This window comes from Gymnodraco acuticeps, unplaced genomic scaffold (genome assembly GCF_902827175.1).
Source record: "Gymnodraco acuticeps unplaced genomic scaffold, fGymAcu1.1, whole genome shotgun sequence".
NCBI classification, from domain to species: Eukaryota; Metazoa; Chordata; class Actinopteri; order Perciformes; family Bathydraconidae; genus Gymnodraco; species Gymnodraco acuticeps.
In genome coordinates this window covers 41,516-67,504 of record NW_022990289.1, presented here as the reverse complement: position 1 = coordinate 67,504, position 25,989 = coordinate 41,516, and the positions used below count along the sequence as shown (strand labels likewise).

General features: G+C 42.7%; 3 protein-coding genes across 3 annotated transcripts in view; all 3 read right to left on the bottom strand.

Annotated features, from left to right (window-relative positions):
• llgl2 (LLGL scribble cell polarity complex component 2) overlaps positions 1–9,106 on the bottom strand; it is a 44,204-nt gene extending 35,098 nt beyond the window's left edge. The window contains exon 1 of the mRNA XM_034221839.1: positions 8,781–9,106. The gene's annotated coding sequence lies outside the window, so the exon portion shown is untranslated. The remainder of the gene's footprint in view (positions 1–8,780) is intronic.
• Positions 9,107–9,905: 799 nt separating this feature from the next.
• galk1 (galactokinase 1) lies at positions 9,906–25,315 on the bottom strand. Its single transcript, XM_034221845.1, has 8 exons — positions 24,998–25,315; positions 24,152–24,341; positions 23,843–23,962; positions 22,955–23,090; positions 21,803–21,984; positions 18,587–18,737; positions 18,342–18,504; positions 9,906–10,094 (listed from the first exon to the last, which is right to left on the bottom strand). Exons 1-8 carry the CDS (start codon positions 25,160–25,162, stop codon positions 10,020–10,022), a joined length of 1,182 nt encoding a protein of 393 aa, XP_034077736.1. The 5' UTR covers positions 25,163–25,315; the 3' UTR covers positions 9,906–10,019.
• On the bottom strand, positions 11,158–15,349 carry LOC117549774 (BTB/POZ domain-containing protein KCTD21-like). The gene is made up of 2 exons (XM_034221846.1): positions 12,795–15,349; positions 11,158–12,002 (listed from the first exon to the last, which is right to left on the bottom strand). The coding sequence occupies exons 1-2, from the start codon at positions 13,206–13,208 to the stop codon at positions 11,550–11,552; spliced, it is 867 nt and encodes a 288-aa protein (XP_034077737.1). The 5' UTR covers positions 13,209–15,349; the 3' UTR covers positions 11,158–11,549.
• Positions 25,316–25,989: the final 674 nt, after the last annotated feature.

Below are 25,989 nucleotides of genomic sequence, written 5' to 3'. Positions count from 1 at the left end.
CTGACAGCTGCAGTCAGACTGAGAGATCCTGCCTGCACATATCACATCAGTCTGATCACAGAAAGTCTCCACTCTCTTTTCTCTCCCACACACAAACACCACTGTTTCCCATTAATTACATACTGTGGCAGCCTGCCATTGTCTGATTTGCCCCGCCAATGTCATTATAGGTTGAAAATATTTTACACTTATCAACAGGATGTCTGGCTGTCGTCAGTGCATCAGCTGTCTGCAGCAAAATACGTAACCACACTAACCCGACTTTAAAACACGGAGTACAGTACATACAGTGTACAGAACAGAGATACCTGTGTGAAATGTTAAGCAGTGGGTTACTGGATGTGCAGTGTTGAGTGTCTACCTGCATCTACATGCATATGAGGCAGTAGATTAGATTTGTATATCTGTTCTGTACAACGATGATGTGTGAAAAGCACAACATTATTAACCTGAAATATTTTACAAAGGCCCAACGTCGCTTTGCTCTTGAAGTGCACCAGAATTTTTTCTTTCAATCTAACAATGAATGTGCAAAAGATTTTCAGGGGTCGTTGCCTTAGAACCCCCCTGTAGTGCTTTATCACTGAGGCCAGTGACAGTTCAGGAACATACTTTGGGATCTGTTTTTCTGTTATGGCTGCCAAAATTCTTTCAGCCAGGGCATTAACGCGACGCGTGCCCGTCCAGCACCAAGAGCTGTCAGAGGCTGGGGGGGAATTACGTTAACAACAATATTTCTTGGTGAGTAAGATGAATAGTAGTAAGTGGTTTCAGAGGTGTAGAAAGTTGTTGGAGGAGTCCTGCTTGCAATTCAATTTAGCTTTGCTGTGACATCATGAATCGGGCCAAGAGAATCTAATGGGTCCTTATTAGGGATGCGCCGATCGCCAATTTTGGGGCCGATTGCCGGAATCAGTATCGGCCGATAACGATCCCCGATCCGATCGAGTGGGGATCTTCAATTTAAAGTGATGTTTAAAACTCAGTTAATGGGACTCAGTTAATTCACTGGCGCTTCCACAAACAACAACCAACATAATTATTACATTCAAATGAAGTACAATATTCAAGTTTACATTAACTTTGGATAATAACACGGGAGAAATTAGTGGAAGCGCTCTCTTTTCCTCTCTCCCCCTCTCTCTCCTGACAGCCCGTCAGTATCTCATGCAGCTCACTGATCCAGTATGAGTGACCCGACAGTGAAGAATAAACATATGTATAACTAGTTTAGCTTGTTTCAAAGGTAGATTAAAATAGCTAAGTGTGTAAGGCCTAATTCTTACGGCCCGTCCACACAGCGGCGTGCGTAGTCGCTTGTCGGCGGGCGTGTCTGAAACTCGACCAACAACCAATCACATGAATCTCCCGCCCCTGACACACAAGTAGCGGTTTGATTGGCTAGAACTTGTACTGGCATATGATTCGATTGGCTGACGCTTCTGCCGAGGCGTCAAAAGTTGAACATTGCTCAACTTTTGCAGCCAGCCACGCCAGCAACGCTCCACGTCGCTTCCCACAATGCAGTTCGACGAAAAGTGACGTCACCCCATTCAAAGTGAATGGTGAAGCTTTCGCTAACCTGTCTGTTTTTAAATTCTTTAAACACCTCTGGATGCCGGTCGGCGAGGTGCTTAGCCAAGTCTGATGTGTTGGCTCCCTTGGTTTGCAGGGATCTAAAACATTTCTCACAGACAGGCCTCGTGGTGTCCGTATGCTTGCCCTCACTGTCAGAGATATAGCTCAAATACTTCCACATTTCGCTTCTGGCGTCTTTTTTGTCAACAAGCCGAGGCGCAGCGGCAGTTGCACTCCCACTTGCAGCCACTTGCTCCCCGTTTTCTCACATGCTCTGGCAGCTAGCGCGTGGCCGAGTGCACGAGAGAGGGGAGGGACTTAGAGCGTGCTTGAGAGGGGAGGGACTGCAGGCACGGCTGCAGTGCAGGGAGTGGAAGCAGAGCGCTGAACACACACGGCTCTTATTAAAACGGCGCTTTCTCACCGGAGTACTTTTCCCCGTCATTCTTAAAGTACCGATACTAATGAAACGGAGGAATCGTAACGTTTTTAACGGCAGGGTATCGCGGTACCTTTCAAGTATCGGTAAACCGTGCAACACTAGAGGGGAGTAGCATGAAAGTGTTATGCTGACACTAAGCATGTATGGTAACTTGGAGAGGGTCAGAGTCTGACCCTTGTCAATTAACTACAGGGGTCCCTCAAGGCTCTGTCCCCTCCTCTCTGTACACAAACTCTCTCGGATCTGTCATTAGCTCGCATGGTTTTTCATACCACTGCTACGCTGACGAGACTCAATTAATTTTGTCTTTTCCCCGTTCTGAAACCCAGGTTGTCGCACGCCTCTCTGCTTGTCTAGCAGATATCTCTCAGTGGATGTCTGCTCACCACCTCAAGCTCAACCTTGACAAGACTGAACTGCTTTTTCTTCCGGGAAAAGATTGTCCCACGCTTGACCTAACAATCACCGACTCAGACTGCAAGGAATCTGGGTGTGACCCTAGATAACAAATTGTCCTTCATTGCAAACATCGCTGCAACAACCCGCTGCCTCAGATACACTCTTTACAACATCAGGAGGATACGTCCCCAGCTGACTCAGAAAGCGACGCAGTTTCTGGTCCAGGCTCTCGTCATCTCACGCCTAGACTACTGCAACTCCCTCCTGGCTGGTCTACCTGCATGTGCCATCCGACCTCTGCAGCTCATCCAGAATGCAGCGGCTCGTCTGGTCTTCAACCTTCCTAAATTCTCCCGCTCCTCCGCTCCCTTCACTGGCTTCCGGTAACTGCTAGAATCCACTTCAAGACAATGGTACTTGCGTACCATGCTGTGAATGGATCTGGCCCTTCCTACATCCAGGACATGGTTAAACTGTACACCCCAGCACGTGCACTACGCTCTGCATCAGCCAAACGGCTCGCTGCACCCTCGCTGCGAGGGGGACCCAAGTTCCCATCAGCAAAAACACATGGGTTTGCTATCCTGGCTCCAAAATGGTGGAATGAGCTCCCATTGACATCAGGACAGCAGATAGCTTGCACATCTTCCGGCGCAGACTGAAAACTCATCTCTTTCGACTCCACTTCGAGCAATACAATTACTAACAAAGCACTCAGTGTTTCCACTACCATTGTCTTGTCTGCGCCCCGCCAACGGAGCCCCGCGTCCCCCCTGAAATTCAAGGGGTTTAAAAAAACAACAACATATATATCACCAAATTGCAACTAATCTATATCTACTGTCACTTTTCACATTGAACATGTGCTCTTTTATTAAAGGTCCCATGTCATGGCCATTTCTACTGATCATAATTCCATTGTTGAGGTCTACTAGAATAGATTTACATTGTGCAATTGTGTATTCACTCTGTCCTAAACGGCTTGTTGGAGCTCCTGCTCCTTATTGTAAGTCACTTTGGATAAAAGCGTCAGCTAAATGCAATGCAATGTAACTAGGCTAAGACTAAGCAACAGTTGATACTTGACAGAAGGAAAAAGCCTTCCTGTGTATCTCTAAAGAAGAATGCAGCAACAAGGCAGAGCAATATGAGGAGTCTGGCATCCCCACCGCAGCAAACATGACAGAAATGCTTCCTTCCACTGTCCCTAACAAAACACACATGAGATCTTGTCGGTTTCGGGTGTGGCTGGCAGGATATCATATCTCCCACCGACTCTCTCCCTTTTTCCTGTGAGACATGGATGAGGGGGACGATCAGGACAACGTTTAAACTAGTCAAGCTTAGATTGTCACCAACAGTGGGGAAATCAAGCTAACTATAATGCAGTGAAGTGAATTGTACCTTGAACAACAGAAATGACACAATTTACACTATTAACATAATGTGGTGCCATGTCAGGTCTGACAAACCGAACAGGACAACTTCTGCACGATATGACTGATTACCGGGGGAGAGTCATAGAGTATAGTGGTTCAGGAATGACGAAGTTGTATAGACCGACTCGTTTTGGGTTATGGTTACAAACATTTATGACACTTACACATGTGAACAATCTCCACATATAAACCAATTTTCAGATTTTTTAAGGGCAAACGTAATCGCCAGAGCTAAATGTTAGGATAATAACAAACTACATGACAGTCACAGTCACTAAACTAAAGGCGCATATTGTTCGACATTATGACATTTATTAGTTTCTATTCTTCACTTGTTAGCAATCAGAGTTTTTAAGACACATAGAAGAATCAGACATTCACCAGTGGGGTATTAAATGAATTATTCATGTACCAGGGGTGGCCAACCCGCGGCTCTCGAGCCGCATGCGGCTCTTTGCCTAGTTTCATGCGGCTCTTCAGTTCATATCGAATTTTATATGTGTGAGTTTGGGGGAGAGACACTGACTCCTGACTAGTGTTGCATGGTGTACCGATACTTGAAAGGTATACCGCGATACCCTGCCGTTAAAAACGTTACGATTCCTCCGTTTCATTAGTATCGGTACTTTAAGAATGACGGGGAAAAGTACTCCGGTGAGAAAGCGCCGTTTTAATAAGAGCCGTGTGTGTTCAGCGCTCTGCTTCCACTCCCTGCACTGCAGCCGTGCCTGCAGCCCCTCCCTTCTCAAGCACGCTCGAAGTCCCTCCCCTCTCAAGCACGCTCTAAGTCCCTCCCCTCTCAAGCACGCTCTAAGTCCCTCCCCTCTCTCGTGCACGCGCTAGCTGCCAGAGCATGTGAGAAAACCAGAAGCATGGCTGCAAGTGGGAGTGCAGCTGCCGCTGCGCCTCGGCTTGTTGAGAAAAAAGACGCCAGAAGCGATGTATTTGAGCTATATCTCTGACAGTGAGGGCAAGCTTACGGACACCATGAGGCCTGTCTGTGAGAAATGTATTAATTTTATTTAATACGAATTCTTGTCATTTATTTTATTTATTGTTCTCATTGTTTAAAAGTTTGTGTTATGGTTATGGTTCTGGTGTGAAATAAAGCACAATAATTACATTTAAGACTGTTTCCGTTTTTTTAAGAAAAATAATCGGAATCGCAATTCTTGACTTGGTATCGAAACCAAAATGTTGGTATCGTGACAACACTGACAGTTAAACCTGATATTTAGTAGGTCTGTTAAGTATTGAATACTGATAATTCTGACGTAATTTGGCCGGTCAAAGTTGTTCGGGCTCGGATAAAATAGCTCCGTTACTTTGGTCCCGTGTTACTTTCGTCCCGGCTCTCCCTACGTGTGTATGTGTGGTGTCAAGTGTCAGTATGAGAGGATGACAGCGCGTCTAATTTTGATGTGGCCCAAGAGCCAATCACAATAATACCTGCAATGCAGTGAACCAATCACCTTTGAGGGGGGGAAAACCTATCGTTGATTAAACATTATCCAGTGTTTCCCCTACCATTGTCTTGGAGGGGCGCTGCCCGCCAACGGAGCCCCGCGCCCCCCCCTGGAATTCAAGGAGTTATATATATAATAAATAAAAAAATCTATATATATATACCACCAAATTGCAAATAATCTATAACTACTGTCACTTTTCACATTGAACATGTGCTCTTTTATTAAATAAACTAAACGCTTTCATCTTAAGTTGTGAGTTTAGTGTTTTTGACCCTAAGAAACACTGATGCATTAATCAATAACAATAATCCACAGCTCCTCTCTCTGCTCCAGAGGATTTGAAAAATATATATCCCAATGCCACAAAAATGCATCAGTGACGTGGTTGAAATCTTGTCTCCAGAAAACAAAAAACGGAAACAAGCGGTATCAGTGACTGTGTGTTTGATGTGGCTCTTTGCAATAACATAGAAAAAATGTGGCTCTTAACCTCTGACTGGTTGGCCACCCCTGATGTAGTACAACAAAATGTTAAAATGATTTGTGCTGCTAATCAAAAACACATTAAAAAAAAACATTGAATTCAAGACAAGCCAATCGGAAGTGATAAAATGCTGACTCGTTTCAGGGTTTAGGACACACTCTTGCATCGCTTTTTTTTTTTAACGAATAAACAATAAAGAGTCTCCTTTTAATATTTCGTTCGCTACTTTGAAATACTTTTCTTAATTGTCAAGGCCACTTCAGTGTCGGTTAACTGTATCTTAAACATCTACAGTTATCTAGGGTCACACCCAGATTCCTTGCAACCAAACTTTTCAATTTACTGTCATATATGACAATAATAATAATAATGGATTACATTTTTTAATTAGAGCGCTTTTACAGGTGCTCAAAGCACTTTACAATTATATATTACACATGTAAATGCCAATACTGTGGACATTACCCACAGGAGCAAATGCGGGTAGAGCGTCTTGCCCAAGGACACAACGGCCTGACGCAGTGGCGGCCGAGGCGGGTTTCGAACTGGAGTTCACCAACGCCCCTTGATCTGATGATCAACACTCTAACCACTGCGCCAAAACAATTGTAATGAGGTTACATATTTTCCACAAAGGATACAGCCCCACCTCTGGATATTAACATGTCTAATTTCTAAGAGCATTGAGAATGTACAGGATATGCTTATACACAAGAGTATTTTAGCAGCCTGTGGGTTTTAATGTGGACTTTGATATGAGAGCCATTCAATATGAAGAGTTGCATGTAATGATTTATCCTTTTTTTAAATAATTCATCCATTACTTTTCCAAGTCATTATTACATACATGCATTTATCTATACTCATAATGTGCTCTGTCCTGGAATATCTGTTGTAAAGCCTGATGAGCAGGAGGACATTCTCTAGCATTTCTACTTCATATGCCACTTCATTAGCAAACCACAGAAAACACATATTTTCCTGCCAGATAATGTGTTGCACATTGAGAGAGGTAATACAGGAATCAAGTGAACAGTTAACAGCACTAAACACAGCGTGACAGTCTGGGCCCAGTGCTCCGTTTGAAGTTTAAGAGCAAGGGACGCCTCTCGGACATCTCAACCGTGTAGAGCTGGATAAATTACCTTTCCTTTTCAAAGTTTTTTCTTTGAACATAACAATAGTATGGTCCCACCTGTATATTTGCACTGCCTACGAGACCTGAGAAAGATGAGAAAAGGTCTGCTTTGCTCAAAACTAATCTATAATTCATTGCTTGCACTACTTTGGGAGCGGCCATTTGTTTTGCCTCCATAATAGTAACAGGTGGACTTTACCATGCAGGTGTACTAGCCCCAAGTCTCCTGAGAACAAAGGCTTTTTGTTTGGCTAGTGCGGTGCTGCAGGTGGTGTTGGAAGGACTCCGCATGTCCTTCAGCAGCGTCCTGACCTCATTATGGGACTTTTTGCTACTTTTGCTCAACAGTATATTCAAATGTTGTCTGTTGAAATAATCATACAAAAATTCAATGAAGCAGGAGAACTAATATATATTTACAGCATACTGGATGAGCATGCAGGTTAAACAGGATGACTTACATATAAGTCATCACACAGGTACTACATGTGAGCCAACTAAGAAGGTGCTTTGGTTGATTGGAAACCATGTGATAATGGCTGTAAAATGTAGTGTTTATCCTACATTTTCCTGAAACTAGCAAAACCGGTGAAACGCGTCTTGCTCATGCATCCCCCCCAAAATACACCAGTTACTCACTCCTGAAACCAGACCGTTGAGTCAGCGGGCTTACGAACATACCTGCTAGAGACACACCTTGCTCCAGTTCCGTAATTATGCAACCCTCTCTGCAACTACTATTCACCTGGTGATGTTAGAAGAAAACGTCACAGTTTGATATGTACACATATCCATCAACTTCAATTATTTTCTTTCCTGGACTGTTCCTCAAGTTGCCATTATTATTAGTGGTGGGAAAAAACTAAGTACATTTACTCCAGTACTGTTCTTTATCATAGTTCTTTATACAAGACTTTACTTTAGTATTTCAATTTGCTGCACCTTTACCAGCTTTGATAACACTTTAATGCATCAATAATTATAAAACATATCATATATATTATTCTAAAATCGACCAATTTGCATAATGAGTATTTTTACTTTTGGTACCGTAAGTATATTTTGATGCTAATACTTGTGTACTTTTACTTGATTAACATTTTGAATGCAGGATTTCTATATGTTTATACTTATAACAGAGTATTCCTACACTGTGGTAATTCTACTTTTACTATAGTACAAGATCCGAGTACTTCTCCCCTCTCCGGTTATTATGCACAGGTGTGCTGACGCCTACAGAAGCTAGTGTTGTCTCGTTTTTTACTGTAGGTTTATAGTAAACAACAAGCTAACCAGCAGTCATCAAACCCAAATACGACATTAGATATATCCATTCCACTGAGAACAAAAAGGCGTTTTAAAGTCAGAGTTTCAAGTGATTCAGGCAATGTGATACTGTCGGAATGAAAGCTATTCACAAAGAAAACTATTAAAGCTCATTGCAAAACCGTACACATACATCATTGGGATATGTTTGGGAGATAAGTTAGCAGGTGTCTTAAAGAAACTCATGGAAGTTGAACTTAGACAAACACAATTGTGTGAGTTGCTATAATGCAGAATATAATAATATGTATGTATAAAAGCTAACACTTAAGACTTTTAAATATGCACGTTAACCTAATTTATAAGAGCTGCCTGAATCCTGGAGGAACATCAGTGAGTAAAGATTAGCCAGCTAGCCAGAGCAATGGAAGACTGGTGTCTGGCTAGCAACTTTAGTTAGCTTGAGTTGTAGGCGTTCACAACTAAAACACTGGTGGCTGTAAAAAGATTCATTGTTAGCCAATTTGCTAGCAAGCAAACACCTGTGGGGTAACTCCCAACCCACCTGATTCAGAAGAGCCGTCGCTCAGCAGAGGTCCACAGTTCACAGCCGCTGGAGAAGAGTCCACACCCGGCCAGTGTCCGGTGCTTTAGTTCGCCAAGAGCTCCCTCCTCATATAAAGTGGTGGAAAATGTTACCAGGACGTAAACCTGTATTCTTGGTTTCAAAGGCAGCTTATTTGTCAAGGAAATATCACGACTGACCCCGGTTAAAGTGTAAAAGTGGGATTGGTGCTCTTTCTTTTCGCACCGCTGCGGTAGCCTCGGTGTTTCCTGCTAAGCTAAACTTCACTGTTTTGCTAACTCCTCCCTTGTGATACATTCAAGTGCACCTCGTTAAACTCAACTCCTTGCGAAGTCCCGCCCTACTTCCGCGTTTGCTTCCGTTCCAATATCTTTCCAAGGTCTAGCAGTCAGTCTTTCTAAAACATAGTATGCTACTGTATCTGCTTTAGTATTTATTTCTGTAACTGCACATATATACAGTCTTTAACCTGCACGCTGTTTAAGACAAGAGGAACTCCCAGAAGCATTATATTATCCTTTTTTACTATGGTAAAAAAAGCCTTATTTTTAATTTAAATAATATTGCTATTGCTAATTTAATTTTCATAAATGCAAACTGTCTGGAATGAAACCTAATATTCAACAATTCAAGAAGGAAAGGAAATTATATTCTGAAACACATGATTTATTAACCAAAACCAAAAGAAGCAGCCAGGACAGGATCATCATCAAACATTTATGTATGCCTTTCCTCTTGTTATTCTGTTAATCATTATATCCCGTATTCCTGTCTAGCTATTAAAGCCGGTAGTGTACAGTGGTTTAGTTGATGCATGTTGCTGCTGAAAATTAAGTAGATAAGAATGCTGAAACTACAAATCAAATATGATTTTAGTTTTAAAACTAAAACAACAAGCCTGCACAGACTGTGAAAATAATCACTACCAGAGACCCTTTCACAACATTATATCGACGTGTTAATATTCAAAATGAAACAAAGAAAAATGTCATTATAAAAAAGTTTCACACCGTCATCATCCATAGCAGACTGTTTTTCAAAATACATGTAAGACGTGATGATACAAAGAGTTGCTGCAATCTCATAATAACAAGTCACCATAGCAATGCTTTACTGTGAAGGCACTTTTAATAGAGATAATTGAGAAGAAAAACCAAATATGAAATGCTGTATATATTCCTATGAAAAAGGAATGAGTCAGAGATGTGTTAATACAGGTCAGGGCAGACTGAGGACCCGAGCTCCCTCTGAAGGAGTTGTGACGTAGAAAGTCGGGGTTCCACTGTATCGCTCCTGTAACATACACAAACATACAACACAAACACAATGAGAACATTAACCCAATGATACTTCTGAAAAACAACCCCCTAATGTGAGTGTTAAGCATTAAAGCTGCATCTGAACATACTGTTGTCAAGAATGTAAATATACGAAATATGAAACATGACCGTCCATCCAGAAGACATTCATGCATCTCTCAAAGTCCTAGACGGAAGATGAGAAAAAAGGGTTTTGATTTGCAACCCGACAAATTCCTCTTAAAATGTGACCTATTTTATACATTCTATGGCCGAGATGCAGCAAACTACAGTTACACATTACACTACGTCCATAAATCATCTGACAATGTCATTCCAAGCCCTCCCACCAGGAGTGAGCACATGAGTAGTATAAGTACAGATTTATTTGAGAGAACATGGCAAAAAAGTAACCCAAAAAGTGGAATTGTATTTGTTCCATTCATATCAATATGGAAAAAGGCCAGCAATATCTTTGCCTTTAAAATCAAAACTATGTCAGTGACATAAAAACTGAGACAAAATATAACTGTATTTATGTTGAAGGTGTAGGATTTGTAGTTGTAAAAGGGGTTAGAGCGTACTGTGGCGACTACGCTTTCTACACCACCTCAAAAGTGTAACTACACATCGGGGCTGTGGCTTCAGAGATAACATGTGTGGACACAAGGCCAAACTTTTTGAAAAACACACTTATTTGCTTATTTAAAGTCGGATGACACTCTCTTGTCTTAGTAATAACTGGAGCAAGAGTTGCAAGCTTATTTTCTCAGCTTAGCATAAAGCCTGGAAACAGACTTCAGACATGTTGGTAATCAGCTGTTCACAGTGACCGAAGGGTCCGCTGGCTGCTGGTCATCCTGAAGGTGGGACGAGGGTCCAGAAAGTCATTGTGTTCAGAGAGAAATACTTCAAGCTAATTACGCCATGTCTGCTTCAAAATGTTTCAGGAGGTAGAACAACAACATTAGACATTTGTTAGGCCTCAAGAAAAACACACAAAGACAAAAGAGTGCTATCAGCCCTCTCACCAAACTCAATAACAGGGAACAAGCATATTTCCCAAAAAGAGATTTTTATTTTACTGTGCTTCATTGCTCTTAGACATGATCAACATGAAACAAGAACTCAGCATAGTTTATATTGTAGTAAATGAACAATATATTTCACAGATGGATCTAAAGTGTTGTGTTGGACGTAGAAGAAAGCGCTAACCCAGATTTAACACAATTTGTTATCCATTATGGTTAACAACACTATGACATTGTGACAGACACAGAGACCGACGAAAACATATATTTCCATATTATTTCAAACACCCCATATTAAAGGCTAACCTCAACCCTAACCTACTGGATTCACTGGTTCAGTTGTGTCTAGAGAGATCAAACCATATTTCATCCACTTGGCATGTTCTGGGTTTTTTTACTTGATGTTCTTGGCGCAGATCTTAGCATTTGATAAGACGAAGCGAGGTGCAGTTGAGGATTTCCACAGGATCAGGCGTCACCAGATCCACCTTGAAGCCTTCAGCCAAAGACAACTTCAGCAGCTCCTCCACAAAGCCCTGCATGTCTGTGATCTCACGGTGCGCGCTGATGTCACCTGACTGCGTGACCTCGGTGTTACACACCGTCAGTCCCTGGTAGCGCTGCTTGACGTACTGCTCCTGCGGGAGCTCCTCGGGCCGCGGCACCCACTCCAGTTTCAGCCGGTTCTGACTCGGGTTGGATGGATGGGGGCTGGTGAGACCTTTGGAGGTTTTGTAGGAGAAGCGCTCACAAAGAAGGGCCATGAAGGCTCTCCAGGTACAGAAGAGCTCCACTGTGAAGGCTGCCACTAGGCATGTGCGCAGCTCGTAGTTCTCCGGCGCGTGGCGTAAGTTAAAGTGAAGAATACGGACCTGGAAGGAGAGGGAAAAATACGTGACTGCACATTATCCAGAGTGTACACAAAGAACCGGTCTGTCCATGTCTCTGATTGTACAAAGTCATGCACAAACACCCTCTGCTGACACTGTAGGCTATGTAGGGTAAACATTACCAGACTTCCTGAGGTTGGTGAAGGCCACCATGATAGGCGCTAAAACATTCTTATCAATATTTTTAGTTAAGACCCGACCACACATTAAAAAAGTGAAATAACAGAGGAGCTAGTCTAATGCTGTAACTGCTCCCTGTCTGAAAGCAATTTTATCGATATAAAAAAATATTTATGCATATATGCCATTAAAATCATTGTCATATCACCTAACCCTATATAGGTGTATTGTTTTAAAATAATTCTGGCAGGAGCCAGTCCGATTACTTATGATGAAACACTGAATCATAATAATTGTGTCTATTGTAAACTAATGTTAATTAATATATTATTATCGAACATTTATTAAAACTCAAATAATGGGCCTCATACAAGATAATTGTTATTCTTAAGGATTACTTGAACTTGTGTTCTTAGTCACATTAGCCAAATTCTCTTAACTGGACAATCCTCTTGTAAATATTTATAATAACATCATCATAATAATAATTTAACCCTTTTGTAATAATTTGCATGATCAATGTCTCTAAGTGGCTATATAACCTGTTCCCTCCTGTTTGTAGGAAAGTGTCATCGTTTGTAAAGTGGTTCTACCATGAGGCCCATTGACTTGTATTGTCAAACAGAAATTGTGCTATTACTTGAAAAAACATACCTTGGACTCCACATTGACCATGATCATGGCTCCTAGGGGCCCTCCTTTGAGGCTGAGAGGCACTGCTGCCTCGTAGCGGCAGAGCTCCTCCAGCAGGGGGCGTATCTGGAAGAAGTCCACCTCCCTCCGCAGCAGTGCCAGCTCTGAGAAGCCGTCGGGCAGGTCCAGGGCGCTGGAGCGCAAGTAATTCAGAATGTACCGGAAGACTTTCCCATCACGGTCGATGAAGACATTTCCTCTGCTGTCTCTCAGCACGGGGATCTGCCCGGTGAACATGGCCCCCAGCATGGAGTCCTGACAGCGGGTCAGAGTGTCCAGGGTGGTGGTGTAAATCTCCCCCCCTACGTTCAGAGACACCGGGTCCTGCAGAGAGCTCCTGTTGCTGTTCTCATCCGATGAGTTGAGGTTGAGCATCCTGGAGGAAAGCTGTGGCACTTTGTGGTCCTGTGGAGCTTCTCCGCTGTTGTAGTTGGAGGATCCTTCTGCTGTGGTCAGGAATGCTGAGGACTGGGAGATGTGGAGGTTTCAAGTGCTTCTTTTGTTTCCAAAAAAGACTTGTCTCCTTTGACAGTTAGCAAGCCGGAGTAGTATCCAGGATACGGCCACGTTAGGAAAGATGTGATGAAACGTGCCAAGTCTGCTTAAAGCTGACGAAAACCCTTTAAAAACCTGAGTTACAACAGGTTGCTGCCCTTTTCCATCGCATTGTTGCCATGCAGATAAGTCCTCCCTATTAATGCAGGTGTCTCCCGTGAGTTTCGGCAGTAAATGCACATGTTTGTTGAAGTTTCTCAAACAGCAGGCCCACAGTCTGAGAGCAGAAAGGAAGGAGGGCCACAGTGACTGGACTAGCATGCTAATAACTGGACACTTGTGGCTTCACGAAGCTCGCTTTTATTCTCGGTTCATACCACCCCGATCTCACACACACACACACACACACACACACACACACACACACACACACACACACACACACACACACACACACACACACACACACACACACACACCACACACACACACACACACACACACACACACACACACACACACACACACACACACACACACACAGGAGCTGCCTGAGCAAGACACTGGGGACTGAGCCATTTGTCTGAAATGCATCCCTTAAAGTGACAGACGGACTGAAAGTGCCATTTATCCACGGTGAAGAATTGAACAATGGCCTCAGACCCTTTTGATTTTAAATACCCTTTGGAAAACAGAAACTTTCCAGAAAACAGAATTATAAAAACTGAAAAAGTACATTTTACAACTAAACAGAAAAACTGATTTTGTTGCACCTGTATTGTGTATATTTAACAAGTTCATTACTACTCTACAAACATGATCTTCTTAAGTAGGTGGTATTCAAAAAAAGTGACAGCAGTAGAGTCAGAGAGAAAGAATCAGAGAGCTTGACAGGATGTCAGCGTGTGTGTGAATGTCATCCACAAAAAACATACATTATGTTCAATTGTAAATAGAGATCTAAATCATCTACTTGCTGTCAGGGGTAATATTAGTAAAACACCCATTTCCAAAAAGAAAGCGATGGATGAGAGGAGAGAATCTAAATCATCTGGAGATCATGTGCTCTCAGAGACTGAACATGGTGTTCATTTCACTATTGAAATAATTCTAGTCAAAATATTTGTTGAGAATTGTTTTGTTTTTTTAACACAAGACAGGTATAAAATGTTTGGGTAACATATTCAGACCTAACATATATCTGAATGACAGAGGAATAGCAATGAACTACTTTCTGTTTTAAGTCTTATTCACTGACTGACTCATGATTAATAAAACCGTTTCCTGCAACGCGCAAATATATAGGTTGTTTATGAGTTGATTTATCTGCTTGAACTGTTGCTGTACTGATAAAGAGCCTCCTACTGTAGATTCAGAAACGTTCTGTCTCTGTAAGGAAAGTTACCTCATGTCACTAGTTCTGGAAGGAATAGATTTACTGCCATGGACGTGGGAAGGGGGTGTGCTGAGGGGGCTGCAGCACCCCCATCTGTTGGTGGAGAGTTGTAACTGCAACGTCAAAAAGTTCACTAAACAAATCAATACAAACGTTTTATTTTGAGTTACTATTTTTGAGTTATTATTTTGGTGTCGGCAGTCTATAAAAAGCTTCACTATAAGAGAAAGTGATAATGCGGTGTGCTTCTTCTGTTGCTCTGCTATAGAAAAGAAGCTCGTCAGTGCAGACAAGATCAGGGATGGGAGTTTTGTGAAAGGAGGATTTAAGAACTGGCGAAAGGCAGGGGAAACATTTAGGGAGCATGAGAAGTCCCATCAACACACAGGCCGTCAACAAACTGGCAGCATTAAAACGAACACCGATGAATGCGCTGCTCTCACAAGCTGTTGCTAAAGACCAAATGACTGCATTTAATATGACGTTATTATACAGGGCCGCCCCTCCCTACACGCAGATCACGCAGACTGCGTGGGGCCTCACCCCGCGGCCCAGTTCAGTAAAGGTCGAACGATATTGGCAGATTCGGATTTCACGGATCAATAACTTATGAACAAGACGTTGTTCAGACACAAATGACGTCTCCTAAGTACCGTGGTAAGGTTGACAATGAACTACAATCACATTTTGATCAAAAAAAGCCAATACGCGCTGTCCTCCGAGCTGGACACATTACATTGGTCTATATCCGCAGCCGGAGAAGAAACGAGTGCTCAGGGACCGTCTGCAAAGTGCAACTCCGAGAAAAGAGAATACAATAATATTCAATCACTTCTATACAGTATATTTCTACCAAACTCACTACACACATCAATAGTCTCTAATGGGCTCATTTTGCGGAGGGAGCCTCATCTGAAGCGCAAACGCGGCGTACCTACAGTGCAGTGGCGGCTGGTGGAAATAATTTTAGGTGGGGCTATTGTAATGGTGAATAAACCACACGGGGAACATTTTGAGAAATTACCCCTTAAATTATGACTTCTGGTGATGTTAGAGATATGAGAAGACTGATCAATACCTCCATAATCTTCAGTGTGGTTAGCTATGAATCTTCCAAAACTTCTGAATACCTTGTCCTGGACATAGTTTCTACAGTAAACTGTGCAACAGTACAGTAGGCCCACACAAACTGCAGAACACCGGTTCTTTGGGAACACTCAAATGATTGAATTCCCATTTAAAATCAGGAGACTAAATACGAGCATTATATGCAGACACAGACGTGGTTCAGAAACACAGAAATATTAGAAAACAGACCATTAAGGAAAAACATCTAGTTTGATGGATGCTGTCAAAACACAACTATATACAATAATGTGTGTGTGTTTTTATTTATCACGGGCACATAGTATCTGTCCCCGGCTGTTTGAAGAGCAAGCATGGGAAACAAAAGACAGCGTTTACCTGTTTGCATCCAGCTAGTCACACACACAGTTACAATCACACTCCCTGTAATTTACATAATTAATAGATAGTTTTACCATCATTTGCTGTGGCCCACTGATGTTAACGATCGTAACTGAAAGGCTGCCTGTCAAATGGAAACATTCAGCCACATGACCCGCAAACTCTCGCGAGAGTTTTACACAAGACGGATCCTTTCTAGCCATAACCCTGCACCGGGCGCTGACATTGGCGCCCGGTGATCATCAGATTTGACGACGCTGATTGGCTGAAATTATGTTTCGGAGGCATAGTTTACAGATAGCAACAGTCAGCTGCTAGTGGCTGCTGCTGCACTGGTTGAGGTACCTTGTTCATTTATTTTTTTTAAATATATATTTTTTAATGTGGGAAGAGGTGGGGCGGCGCCCCTAGCGCTCCTATGGGCCGGCCGCCACTGCTACAGTGTAAGCACCACAGTTTCGCCGCTGCGAGGCTCCACTAGCACCTACACAACACATCAGCCCCATTGAACAGCCTAGTCGTGCCAGCCTATACAGCACATGAGGGGCAGAGCTTTACTCTGTGTGTGTTGCAACTTGCATATTTATTTATTGCACTTGACGCACACACACACATGGCGTAATTTCCACTGGGGACAGGGGGGACATTCCGTTTGTGTCCCCCCACTTTACAAATATGTTTATTATTATTTTTTAACGCAAGCCGTCATCGCCACGGAGGAGCACACAGCCTCTGTGAGCGAGCGAGACAGAGAGAGAGAGAGCACACCTTTATCTATTTAATATAGATAAAGTAAGAAATCATTCCAATGTGTACTATAGGACAGTAAAAAAAACAAAAAACAGATGTGATTAGTAAAATATGCATAAATAAAAATAAAGAATGCTAATTAGGTAACATAAGATAAGAATAAACAAGTTTAAATGATTTGTTATTGGTTGTGATCAGAGGATGGTGAGGTCCACCCCCAAATAAAGCAGGTTAAAATAATAAATAAAATAATTAAATTGAATACATGTTATTTTAGTAAACACTGAAAACGGTTTTATTTTGTGAAAGTAGCTCCCATCCTAAAAAAGGTTGGAGACCCCTGCTCTACAATATACTACAAATAGGAATAGAGAACCAGTTCCTGTTGAGAAGCGGTTCTTAGATGATTTAGATCACTTGCCACAATTGATCAAGAATCAATGAATAATTGTATGGATAAAGATGTACATACCTTCCATACTATCCACTGATTATGGGATTACGAGGAATTGATGTTAAACAAGAAGCAGAAGATATCGCTGACAACTATGTAGATGCTCAGCTAATGTAGATGTAATGTTAACATTATTTCTCTTTGATCTATGATGTTATATCAGGAGTGAGGAAGTTCAGTGATTCATAAGGACAGCAAACCCTCTAACTCCCTCTGAATGTTCACTATTAACATAACACTGCGCTATCCAATGTTTCAGCTTATTCTCTCGGGCTAAACCCAGACAGTGGAAAGTATTCAAGTGAACATGTGAGAAAATATGTTAAACTCCACTCTCTGAAAATGGCCACGCAAACAACAACACAATCTTTGTGCATATTGTAGAAAAAAAATGCAAGTTTGGTGTAAAGACATGGCAACATGGAATGAGAAGCAACTGGAGTTGTGTTTGTATCTGTGTTGGTGGTAGCCCGATACAGCAGTTTCCCTTATGAGCAATATGTCCTGAACTTTTACAGTCTTAAGAACTGAGAATGCATGTATAAAGCTTCTATTGTTCTTTTCCACTAACTCCCAGTATGAGAGCAAACTAACTATTAGCCAAAATGTTAAAGCCTTAAACAATATTTGATTGATAATATTCCTGATAACTGACAAACATTACACATACAGCTCTAGAAGAAATGAAGAGACCACTGTAGCATTATCAGTTTCTCTGGTTTTACTATTTATAGGTATGTGTTTGAGTCCAATTATTATTCTATTTACTTTATTCTATTAACTACTGACAACATTTCTCTGTATTGGAATTCAACAGACACTGGAATGGAATGGCTGCTGTACATGTAGTGATTGAGATTTGAGAACAATTTGAAGTTGTCTCTTGATGTTTTTCAGAGCTGTATGATCTCTTCAGTGCACAGTGTGAGGCAAAGTGTGTGTGGACCTGTATGTGCAGTATAGTCCTGTCGATGGCGCCGGCCTGCAGCAGGGTCACGGTGCATCCTCCAAACCCTCCGCCCGTCATCCGGCTGCCGTACACCCCCTCCACCTCCAGGGCGGCAGACACCAGCTCATCCAGCTCCCTGCAGCTCACCTCATATAGGTCTCTGATGGGGGGGGGGGGCAGCACGTTAGCTCACTCCTCCCACATTCTGTCCTAATAGTGACTCTACACCTGCTGTGGTGTACCTCAGTGAGTTGTGGCTCTCCACCATCAGCCTGCCGAACTCTTTGTATTCTCCTCTCCTCAGAGCCTCAGCAGCCTGGACCGTCCTCTCTATCTCCTCAATCACATGACGCGCTCTGCGGACGGTGACCTCATCCATTCTGTCGCTGGCCTCTGAAAGTATAGGGACTGTTGGGGCTATATATTGATTCATATATTATCTGGACCCTGAGTCTGTAATAAAGTTTTCATTCATTCATATTATTTCATAGTTAAACATTTATTTTCCTTACTGTTTTTGTTTATTGTTATTTTAGTGTAATTTCCCTGCGTAAGATTCGCCTTCTGGGGCCTCAGCGGAAGATTGACTTTTGAGTGAACTTTCACTTTATTTATTTATGGTTTTGGACGCTATACAGGGAAGGTTAAAAATGCTATGTCATGTTACGTCAAGCTTCTATATAAATACATTTCCTTCGTTAACCTTTGCATTAAAATGTTATATCTATATATATACACTACCAGTCAAAAGTTTGGACACACCTTCTCATTCAAAGTTTTTTTATTTATTTTAATTGTTTCTACATTGTAGATTTATACTGAAGACATCAAAACTATAAAGGAACACATATGAAATTATCTAGAAAACAAAAAAGTGTTAAATTCAGAATATGATTTTTATTTAGCTGGCTACTGCAGAATGGCGGCTGGAACCAAAAACTCAGATTTGGACTCATCAGACCAAAATCCAGATTCCACTGGTCTAATGTCCATTCCTTGTGTTTCTTGGCCCAAACAATTCTCTTCTTCTTGTTGTTCATCCTCAGCAGTGGATCTTTGCAGCGATTGGACCACGAAGGCCTGATTCACGCAGTCTCCTCTGAACGGTGGATGTTGAGATTGTCTGCTACTTGAGCTCTTTGATAATTTATGTGGGCTCTAATCTGAGGTGCTATAATTTGCGGTTTCTGAGTCTGGTAACTCTGACGTATTTATCCTCTGCAGCAGAGGTAACTCTTGCTCTTCCTTTCACGGGGGGTCCTCATGAGAGCCAGTTTCATCACAGCATTCAATGTTTTTTGCGACTGCACTTGAGGATACATTCAAGGTTCTTGACATTTTCCAGATCGACTGGCCTTCATTTCTTAAAGTCATGATGGACGGTCGTTTCTCTTTACTGAGTTGAGTGGTTCTTGCCATAATATGGATTACAACAGTAGTCAAATAGGGCTTTCCACTGTGCACTAACTCTGCACAACATAACTGTTGGTCTCAAACACATTAAGAATAATAATAATAATAATAACTTGAATTTATATAGCGCCTTTCATAACCTCAAGGTCACTTCACTTCACAAACATACAAGGACAAGACATAAAAAACATAAAGCAGAAATGGAAGTGTAACTGGGGGGGGGGGGAGTGAGTTATTGTTGGAAGGCGATGTTGAACAGATGAGTTTTAAGGGTTGATTTGAAAATGTTGAGAGAAGGGGCGTTGCGGATTTCTGCAGGGAGGGAGTTCCAGAGAGTGGGGGCAGCGACACTGAAGGCACGGTCCCCGAAGGTGCGGAGGCGTGAATGGGGAATGGAGAGCAGGCCGGAGTCTGAGGATCGAAGGGTGCGGGACGGGATGTATGGGTGGAGGAGATCTGTGAGGTACTGAGGGGAGAGGGCATGGAGGGATTTGTAGGTGAGGAGGAGGAGTTTGTAGGTGATGCGGGACTTGACCGGGAGCCAGTGGACGTTGAATAGAGTGGGGGTGATGTGCTGCCAGGGCTTGGTGCGTGTGAGAACCCTGGCAGCTGAGTTCTGTATGTACTGGAGCCTGTTCAGGGTTTTGCTGGGAACCCCGGACAGGAGTCCGTTACAATAGTCCAGGCTTGAGGTAATGAAACAATGTATCAGCTTCTCTGCAACAGAGTCGGACAGTAATGGCAAGTCATTCCACTAATTAACTCTTCACAAGGCAATGTGTTGGAAAACCATTCCAGGTGACGACCTCATGAAGCTGACTGAGAGAAGCCAAGAGTGTGCAAAGCTGTCATCAAGGCAAAAGGGGCTACTTTGAAGAATATAAAATTAAAATAATATTCTGGATTTTTTAACACTTTTTTGTTTACTAGATAATTCCATATGTTCTTTCATAGTTTTGATGTCTTCAGTATTAATCTACAAAGTAGAAACAAATTAAAATAAACAAAAACCATTGAATGAGAAGGTGTGTCCAAACTTTTGACCGGTAATGTAAATATCTGGGAAAGGGAAACGGCTTCTTTTGAAATGGAGCACCCTAGGTTCCTCCCTTCAAATTGAAGGCCAGCCGGCTGACAGCCAACTGACAGCCCACTGCATCATAAAACCCAGATAGTCTGCCCCCCCTCCTCCTGTGTCCTGACGCCGGGTCTCGATTCCTCTGTAAATGTATTCCTTCAATTGCAGAGCGCTTTTCATCACAAAAACAAATGAACCAGCTAAGGTATGCTGAGGAAACGCTGTTTTTGCTAAGGCCATGGTTCACACAGTAGTTTCCTAGACATGCATTAGTTGCTGGAACTTCAATAATGATTGCGGCCCATTAGTTGTAGCCCAATAGTTACTCATCACATAGATTTACCTGCATCAAACCCTGATTATTAGTGGTGAAATGTAACAAAGTACATTCAACATATGTACTCTTAGATGTAATGCAAAGCATGCAATTATTTCTATAGTCCTAAGTGAATGTTTGTATTTTAGGAGCTATTAATAATCAGTCAAATCATTCAAGAGACATATATAGCTAGTTATATATTCAGCTTTAGCTAAACTGAGCAGCTTCAAAAGTATGTCATTTTAGAAAGAAAATGTACCTCTGCTAACATTTCACTTCCTGTCCTCGGACTACAGGCTGCAGTTATAAGAAGAAGTCGGTTTAGATTTGTAACCATACAACACTGTCCACTGCTATCAGTAAAATAAAAAGAGTCCACACGCTCAATAGCCTGGAGGCTAAAACGGAATTTCTGGCCCCGTCAGAAAAAAAAGAAGTGTTTTTTTTACTTTGCACAGAGACAGTCTAGCACTAAAACACTGTACGGAACAAGAGGAGACAGGGCAGTGAAAGATGGGACAAGACAGAATGACATCACTGGAATGGAAGAGGATAGGATCAGGCAGGATGCTAACCCAGGACAGCGGAAATAAAAAGGAAGTGGAATATCTAGGTTTAGCTCAGGAGAATAAGAACTAAACTCCTCACCCTCCAGGTCCTTCATGGTGGCGTCTCTGAGACTGCTCTTCCCCATGGCGGAGGCGGCCTCCTCACAGCGCCGGCGCCTCAGGGGGTACTCACTGCCGCTCAGAGAGTGCTTCACGTTGGAGTTAGTGATGAGAATGATCAGGCCTGGGTCTGCCAGAGGGACGGGGGTGGCCTCCAGGGACCTGAGTACAAACACAGGGACGCGGGAAGTCAGTCAGAGTTTGGGGTGCGGGTCTTTAGCAACAGCTTGTGAGAGCAGCGCATTCATCGGTGTTCGTTTTAATGCTGCCAGTTTGTTGACGGCCTGTGTGTTGATGGGACTTCTCATGCTCCCTAAATGTTTCCCTTGCCTTTCGCCAGTTGTTAAATCCTCCTTTCACAAAACTCCCATCCCTGATCTTGTCTGCACTGACGAGCTTCTTTTCTATAGCAGAGCAACAGAAGAAGCACACCGCATTATCACTTTCTCTTATAGTGAAGCTTTTTATAGACTGCCGACACTAAAATAATAACTCAAAAATAGTAACTCAAAATAAAACTTTTGTATTGATTTGTTTAGTGAACTTTTTGGTGTTGCAGTTAGAACTCTCCGCCAACAGATGGGGGTGCTGCAGCCCCCTCAGCACCCCCCCTTCCCGAGTCCATGTACAACACAAACAAGTACCTGATGTAGATATGTAGTTCCTCTGTCTATGAAAGACCATTTGAAACAAGAAGAGACTAAAAGTAATCTCCATGTTGGATTCATCTCCCTGTTTAAAGTACCTGCAGTCGATGAGCAGGGCGTGGCCCTCCCTGTTTAAAGTACCTGCAGTCGATGAGCAGGGCGTGGCCCTCCCTGTTTAAAGTACCTGCAGTCGATGAGCAGGGTGTGGCCCTCCCTGTTTAAAGTACCTGCAGTCGATGAGCAGGGTGTGGCCCTCCCTGTTTAAAGTACCTGCAGTCGATGAGCAGGGCGTGGCCCTCCCTGTTTAAAGTACCTGCAGTCGATGAGCAGGGTGTGGCCCTCCCTGTTTAAAGTACCTGCAGTCGATGAGCAGGGCGTGGCCCTCCCTGTTTAAAGTACCTGCAGTCAATGAGCAGGGCGTGGCCCTCCCTGTTTAAAGTACCTGCAGTCGATGAGCAGGGCGTGGCCCTCCCTGTTTAAAGTACCTGCAGTCGATGAGCAGGGCGTGGCCCTCCCTGCCCAGAACAGACACAAACTGATCCATGATGCCGCACGGGACTCCAGCGTGAGAGTGCTCTGCCTGCTGACAGGCCACCGCTTTGGAAACCTTGTCTCCGTCATCTGAAAGATCAAGAAAGATCCATCTTTAATTAAAGAAATCCTGGCCTGTATACCTTAAGTTCAACTATAATGGTTGTAGAAATAAAGTTATTTAAAGAATAAACTGCAGCAGAACTTCAAAACTGTCATATCGCTATATGACCGCCGGATAGCCTAGGGTTTAGAGGGGGCGGCCCATATGCAGTCACCGCTGCCTGGAAGGCCGGTTCGATTCCCGAGCGGGCCAATTCAGGCAATGTCCTCCCCTCTGCCTCCCCCTTTCACTCTAAGATCTCCAATTAAGGCACGCTGGCCCAAAAACAGTAGCATTGCAAAGTCAGTCTACACCAATAAATCAGTTTGCTGCTTTTGGGTTTTCCTTTCAAATCTCTGTACACCCTCCATCTCTGATATGATTAGGAATCCTCCCTGACGGCACTGAATATCAGAGTTGGTGGAATATCAGAGTTGGTGTCATTTTGGAAAATGATATTTTGTATTAATTATCTCTGCAATAAATATCGCAAAATAGAAAATACAGGAATGTTGACCAAATGCCTACAAAGTTCCTTATGTTCTATCAGAAAGACTTCTGTGTAGATAAGTTAATCTACAACAATGGAGCTGTGCACGATCCATTTTGTATCAAGCAGCAGATTTGCAGCATGGTGTGTTCGAGTCACATTGCATTCAGTCTAACTACTGCACAGATGCTGGAAGGGTATCTGGTGCAGCTCCATCACGCTGCTCTGTCTCTGATCTCAGACTCTGACCTGGCTGAAGTTGCTGCAGGAATGTGTAGAATGCCACCTCCAGAGAGGCAGAGCTGGACAGCCCCCCCCCCATGGGGACACTGCTGGCTATCACCGCCCTGAACCCCGTGACAGGAGGAGCTGCAGACAGAGAAAGGACACGTTGAAGCAAAGTACAACCAAAGCAGGACGAGATCAACACGCTACTGCAGTACATGTCTTCTCATTCACTGACAAACTCCTGTAGTATTATTATCAGTTATATTTATTTTCCTTGAACTATGGTAAATCCCAGGCAAAGTTTTCTAGCTATTGACAGTCATTGTGTACCCCTGTAATGCTCGATGACACCCTTCACATAGTTGGCCCAGCGGGGTAATCCTGGAGCCAGCGGGGCTCCATCAGCAGGCAGGCTGAAGTCCACTCTGTGGGGCTCATCAGCATCCTCAGTCGCTGTTACCACGGTAACATCCCGGCCACAGGTTTGACTCCCTACAACCACAGTCACCAGGGGCAGCGCCTGAGTCACCAAACACAGAGAGGAAATATTTAGCCAAACTCTTTTAAAATCAGGGAGTATGCTGATGTTACTGATGAGAGGAAGACTGCTGTTAATACAACATTACAGACGGTCAGTGAGGTGTGGCAGGGTGCACGGTCTGAGTGTCCAACAGTGGAGTTAGGCCTTGTCCTTGAGCCTTAAAAGTGGGTAAAAAGTCAAGCTTCTGGTACACAACACCCTTACAAAGATCCAGAGGTAGGGCACCATTACCATCATTCAAATTACACATTTCACCTAAAATTGTAAAAACAAAATAGGCCTACTCACTTCTAGATGTTTTAGTGCAGAGTTGTTATATGACACATTGAAATCAAGTTATTTACAAACTCAGCAGTCTTTGTTCCCTTTCGAGTATGTATGCATATCCTGCATTTCTAGTATAAAAGTTCTTATTGAGTCCATTCATATATTGTTTATTTTGCTTCTGGGTTTCCCATAAACCCAGGAATGTAATAATCCTTTGCCTATATGTCTTTATTCTTCCATGTCATGTGGTCCAAAATATGGATAATACAGGCCAGAGTTCTGAAAAGTTGACAAAACTCAAACAAAACATAAATATATCCGTGCCAGACGTGTTATCCAGATGTGGCACTGAATAGTGCTGGTGTTACCATCGGCAGCACGAAGCCCTGGTTGTAGTCGGTGTGCTCTCCGATCAGGTTCACCCTCCCCGGGGCACAGACCGCTATGAGCGGAGCATCCCCCCCGAACAGCTGCTCGTACCGCCGCCGAGCCGCCGCGAACAGCTCCGACACAGTGGGGACAGAACCGGCCATGGAGCCGGACACTTCTGACACTGGGTAGAAACTACTTAAATCAATGAGACATGCGCAGGACAGACACAAAGAGTATTTTCTGAAGTTAAAAGCTCAGAAAGTGGCTGAGATATATGCATGAGAATGTGAGGATCTTCTGACATGTCAGGTGCTCTTTACTTCCTGGAGGTGTGGCCAAACGGTTTGTTATGAGGCTCTGATTGGTGGAAACCAGTCACATGACACAGCTTGATATTTCAGCTCTTCCACGTTAATCTTTTGTTTTGAGAAAAAAGGTTATGGTATTTGTTTTCATGTATGTCCTTATTACCTTTTTAATAAAAAATAAGGTAAATAAATAAAATAAAGTTGCACAAAATGGTACCCAAGTGAAGTATCAGGTGATCTTGAACTTTACAAATCTTTTGTCATCACATAAATACAGATATTATATTACACTGACTTGGTTTCATGTAGTTATTTTTTTCATTTGCCTTTCCTTAAAAGGAATATGAAGGAAGAAACTATTTTGTTACCAGGCAAATCTAATGGGAAGACATTAAGCACATATTCAAAGCAAAGATACAAAGCTCTTTAATCAAACACGAAATCCATTGTATTGAGAAAAGGATATGTATTTTTAAATTGTCTGTTTTTTGTTGAAGGAGCACAATGGCAATGCAACTTTATTGAGTTTTATTTCTGTCGGTTGTAGACTTATTTTGCATTTTTTACCATCAATTAAGATAATTATTGTATTTCAGTCATCAGCCCATATATACAGTCTGTCCTGTGTACACACAGAGCAGGGGGGCCGAGGACAGCTGGTTCCTTCCCTCACAGCAGGA

Coding starts and splice junctions, on each gene's coding strand:
- galk1 (XM_034221845.1), bottom strand. CDS start 25,162: ATGGCCGGTTCTGTCCCCACTGTGTCGGAGCTGTTCGCGGCGGCTCGG. Junction 23,091..23,842: donor CCTGCAGCAACTTCAGCCAG/GTCAGAGTCTGA, acceptor TTGATCTTTCAG/ATGACGGAGACAAGGTTTCC. Junction 18,738..21,802: donor CACCATGAAGGACCTGGAGG/GTGAGGAGTTTA, acceptor CTATACTTTCAG/AGGCCAGCGACAGAATGGAT.
- LOC117549774 (XM_034221846.1), bottom strand. CDS start 13,208: ATGCTCAACCTCAACTCATCGGATGAGAACAGCAACAGGAGCTCTCTG. Junction 12,003..12,794: donor TGGTCAATGTGGAGTCCAAG/GTATGTTTTTTC, acceptor CTCTCCTTCCAG/GTCCGTATTCTTCACTTTAA.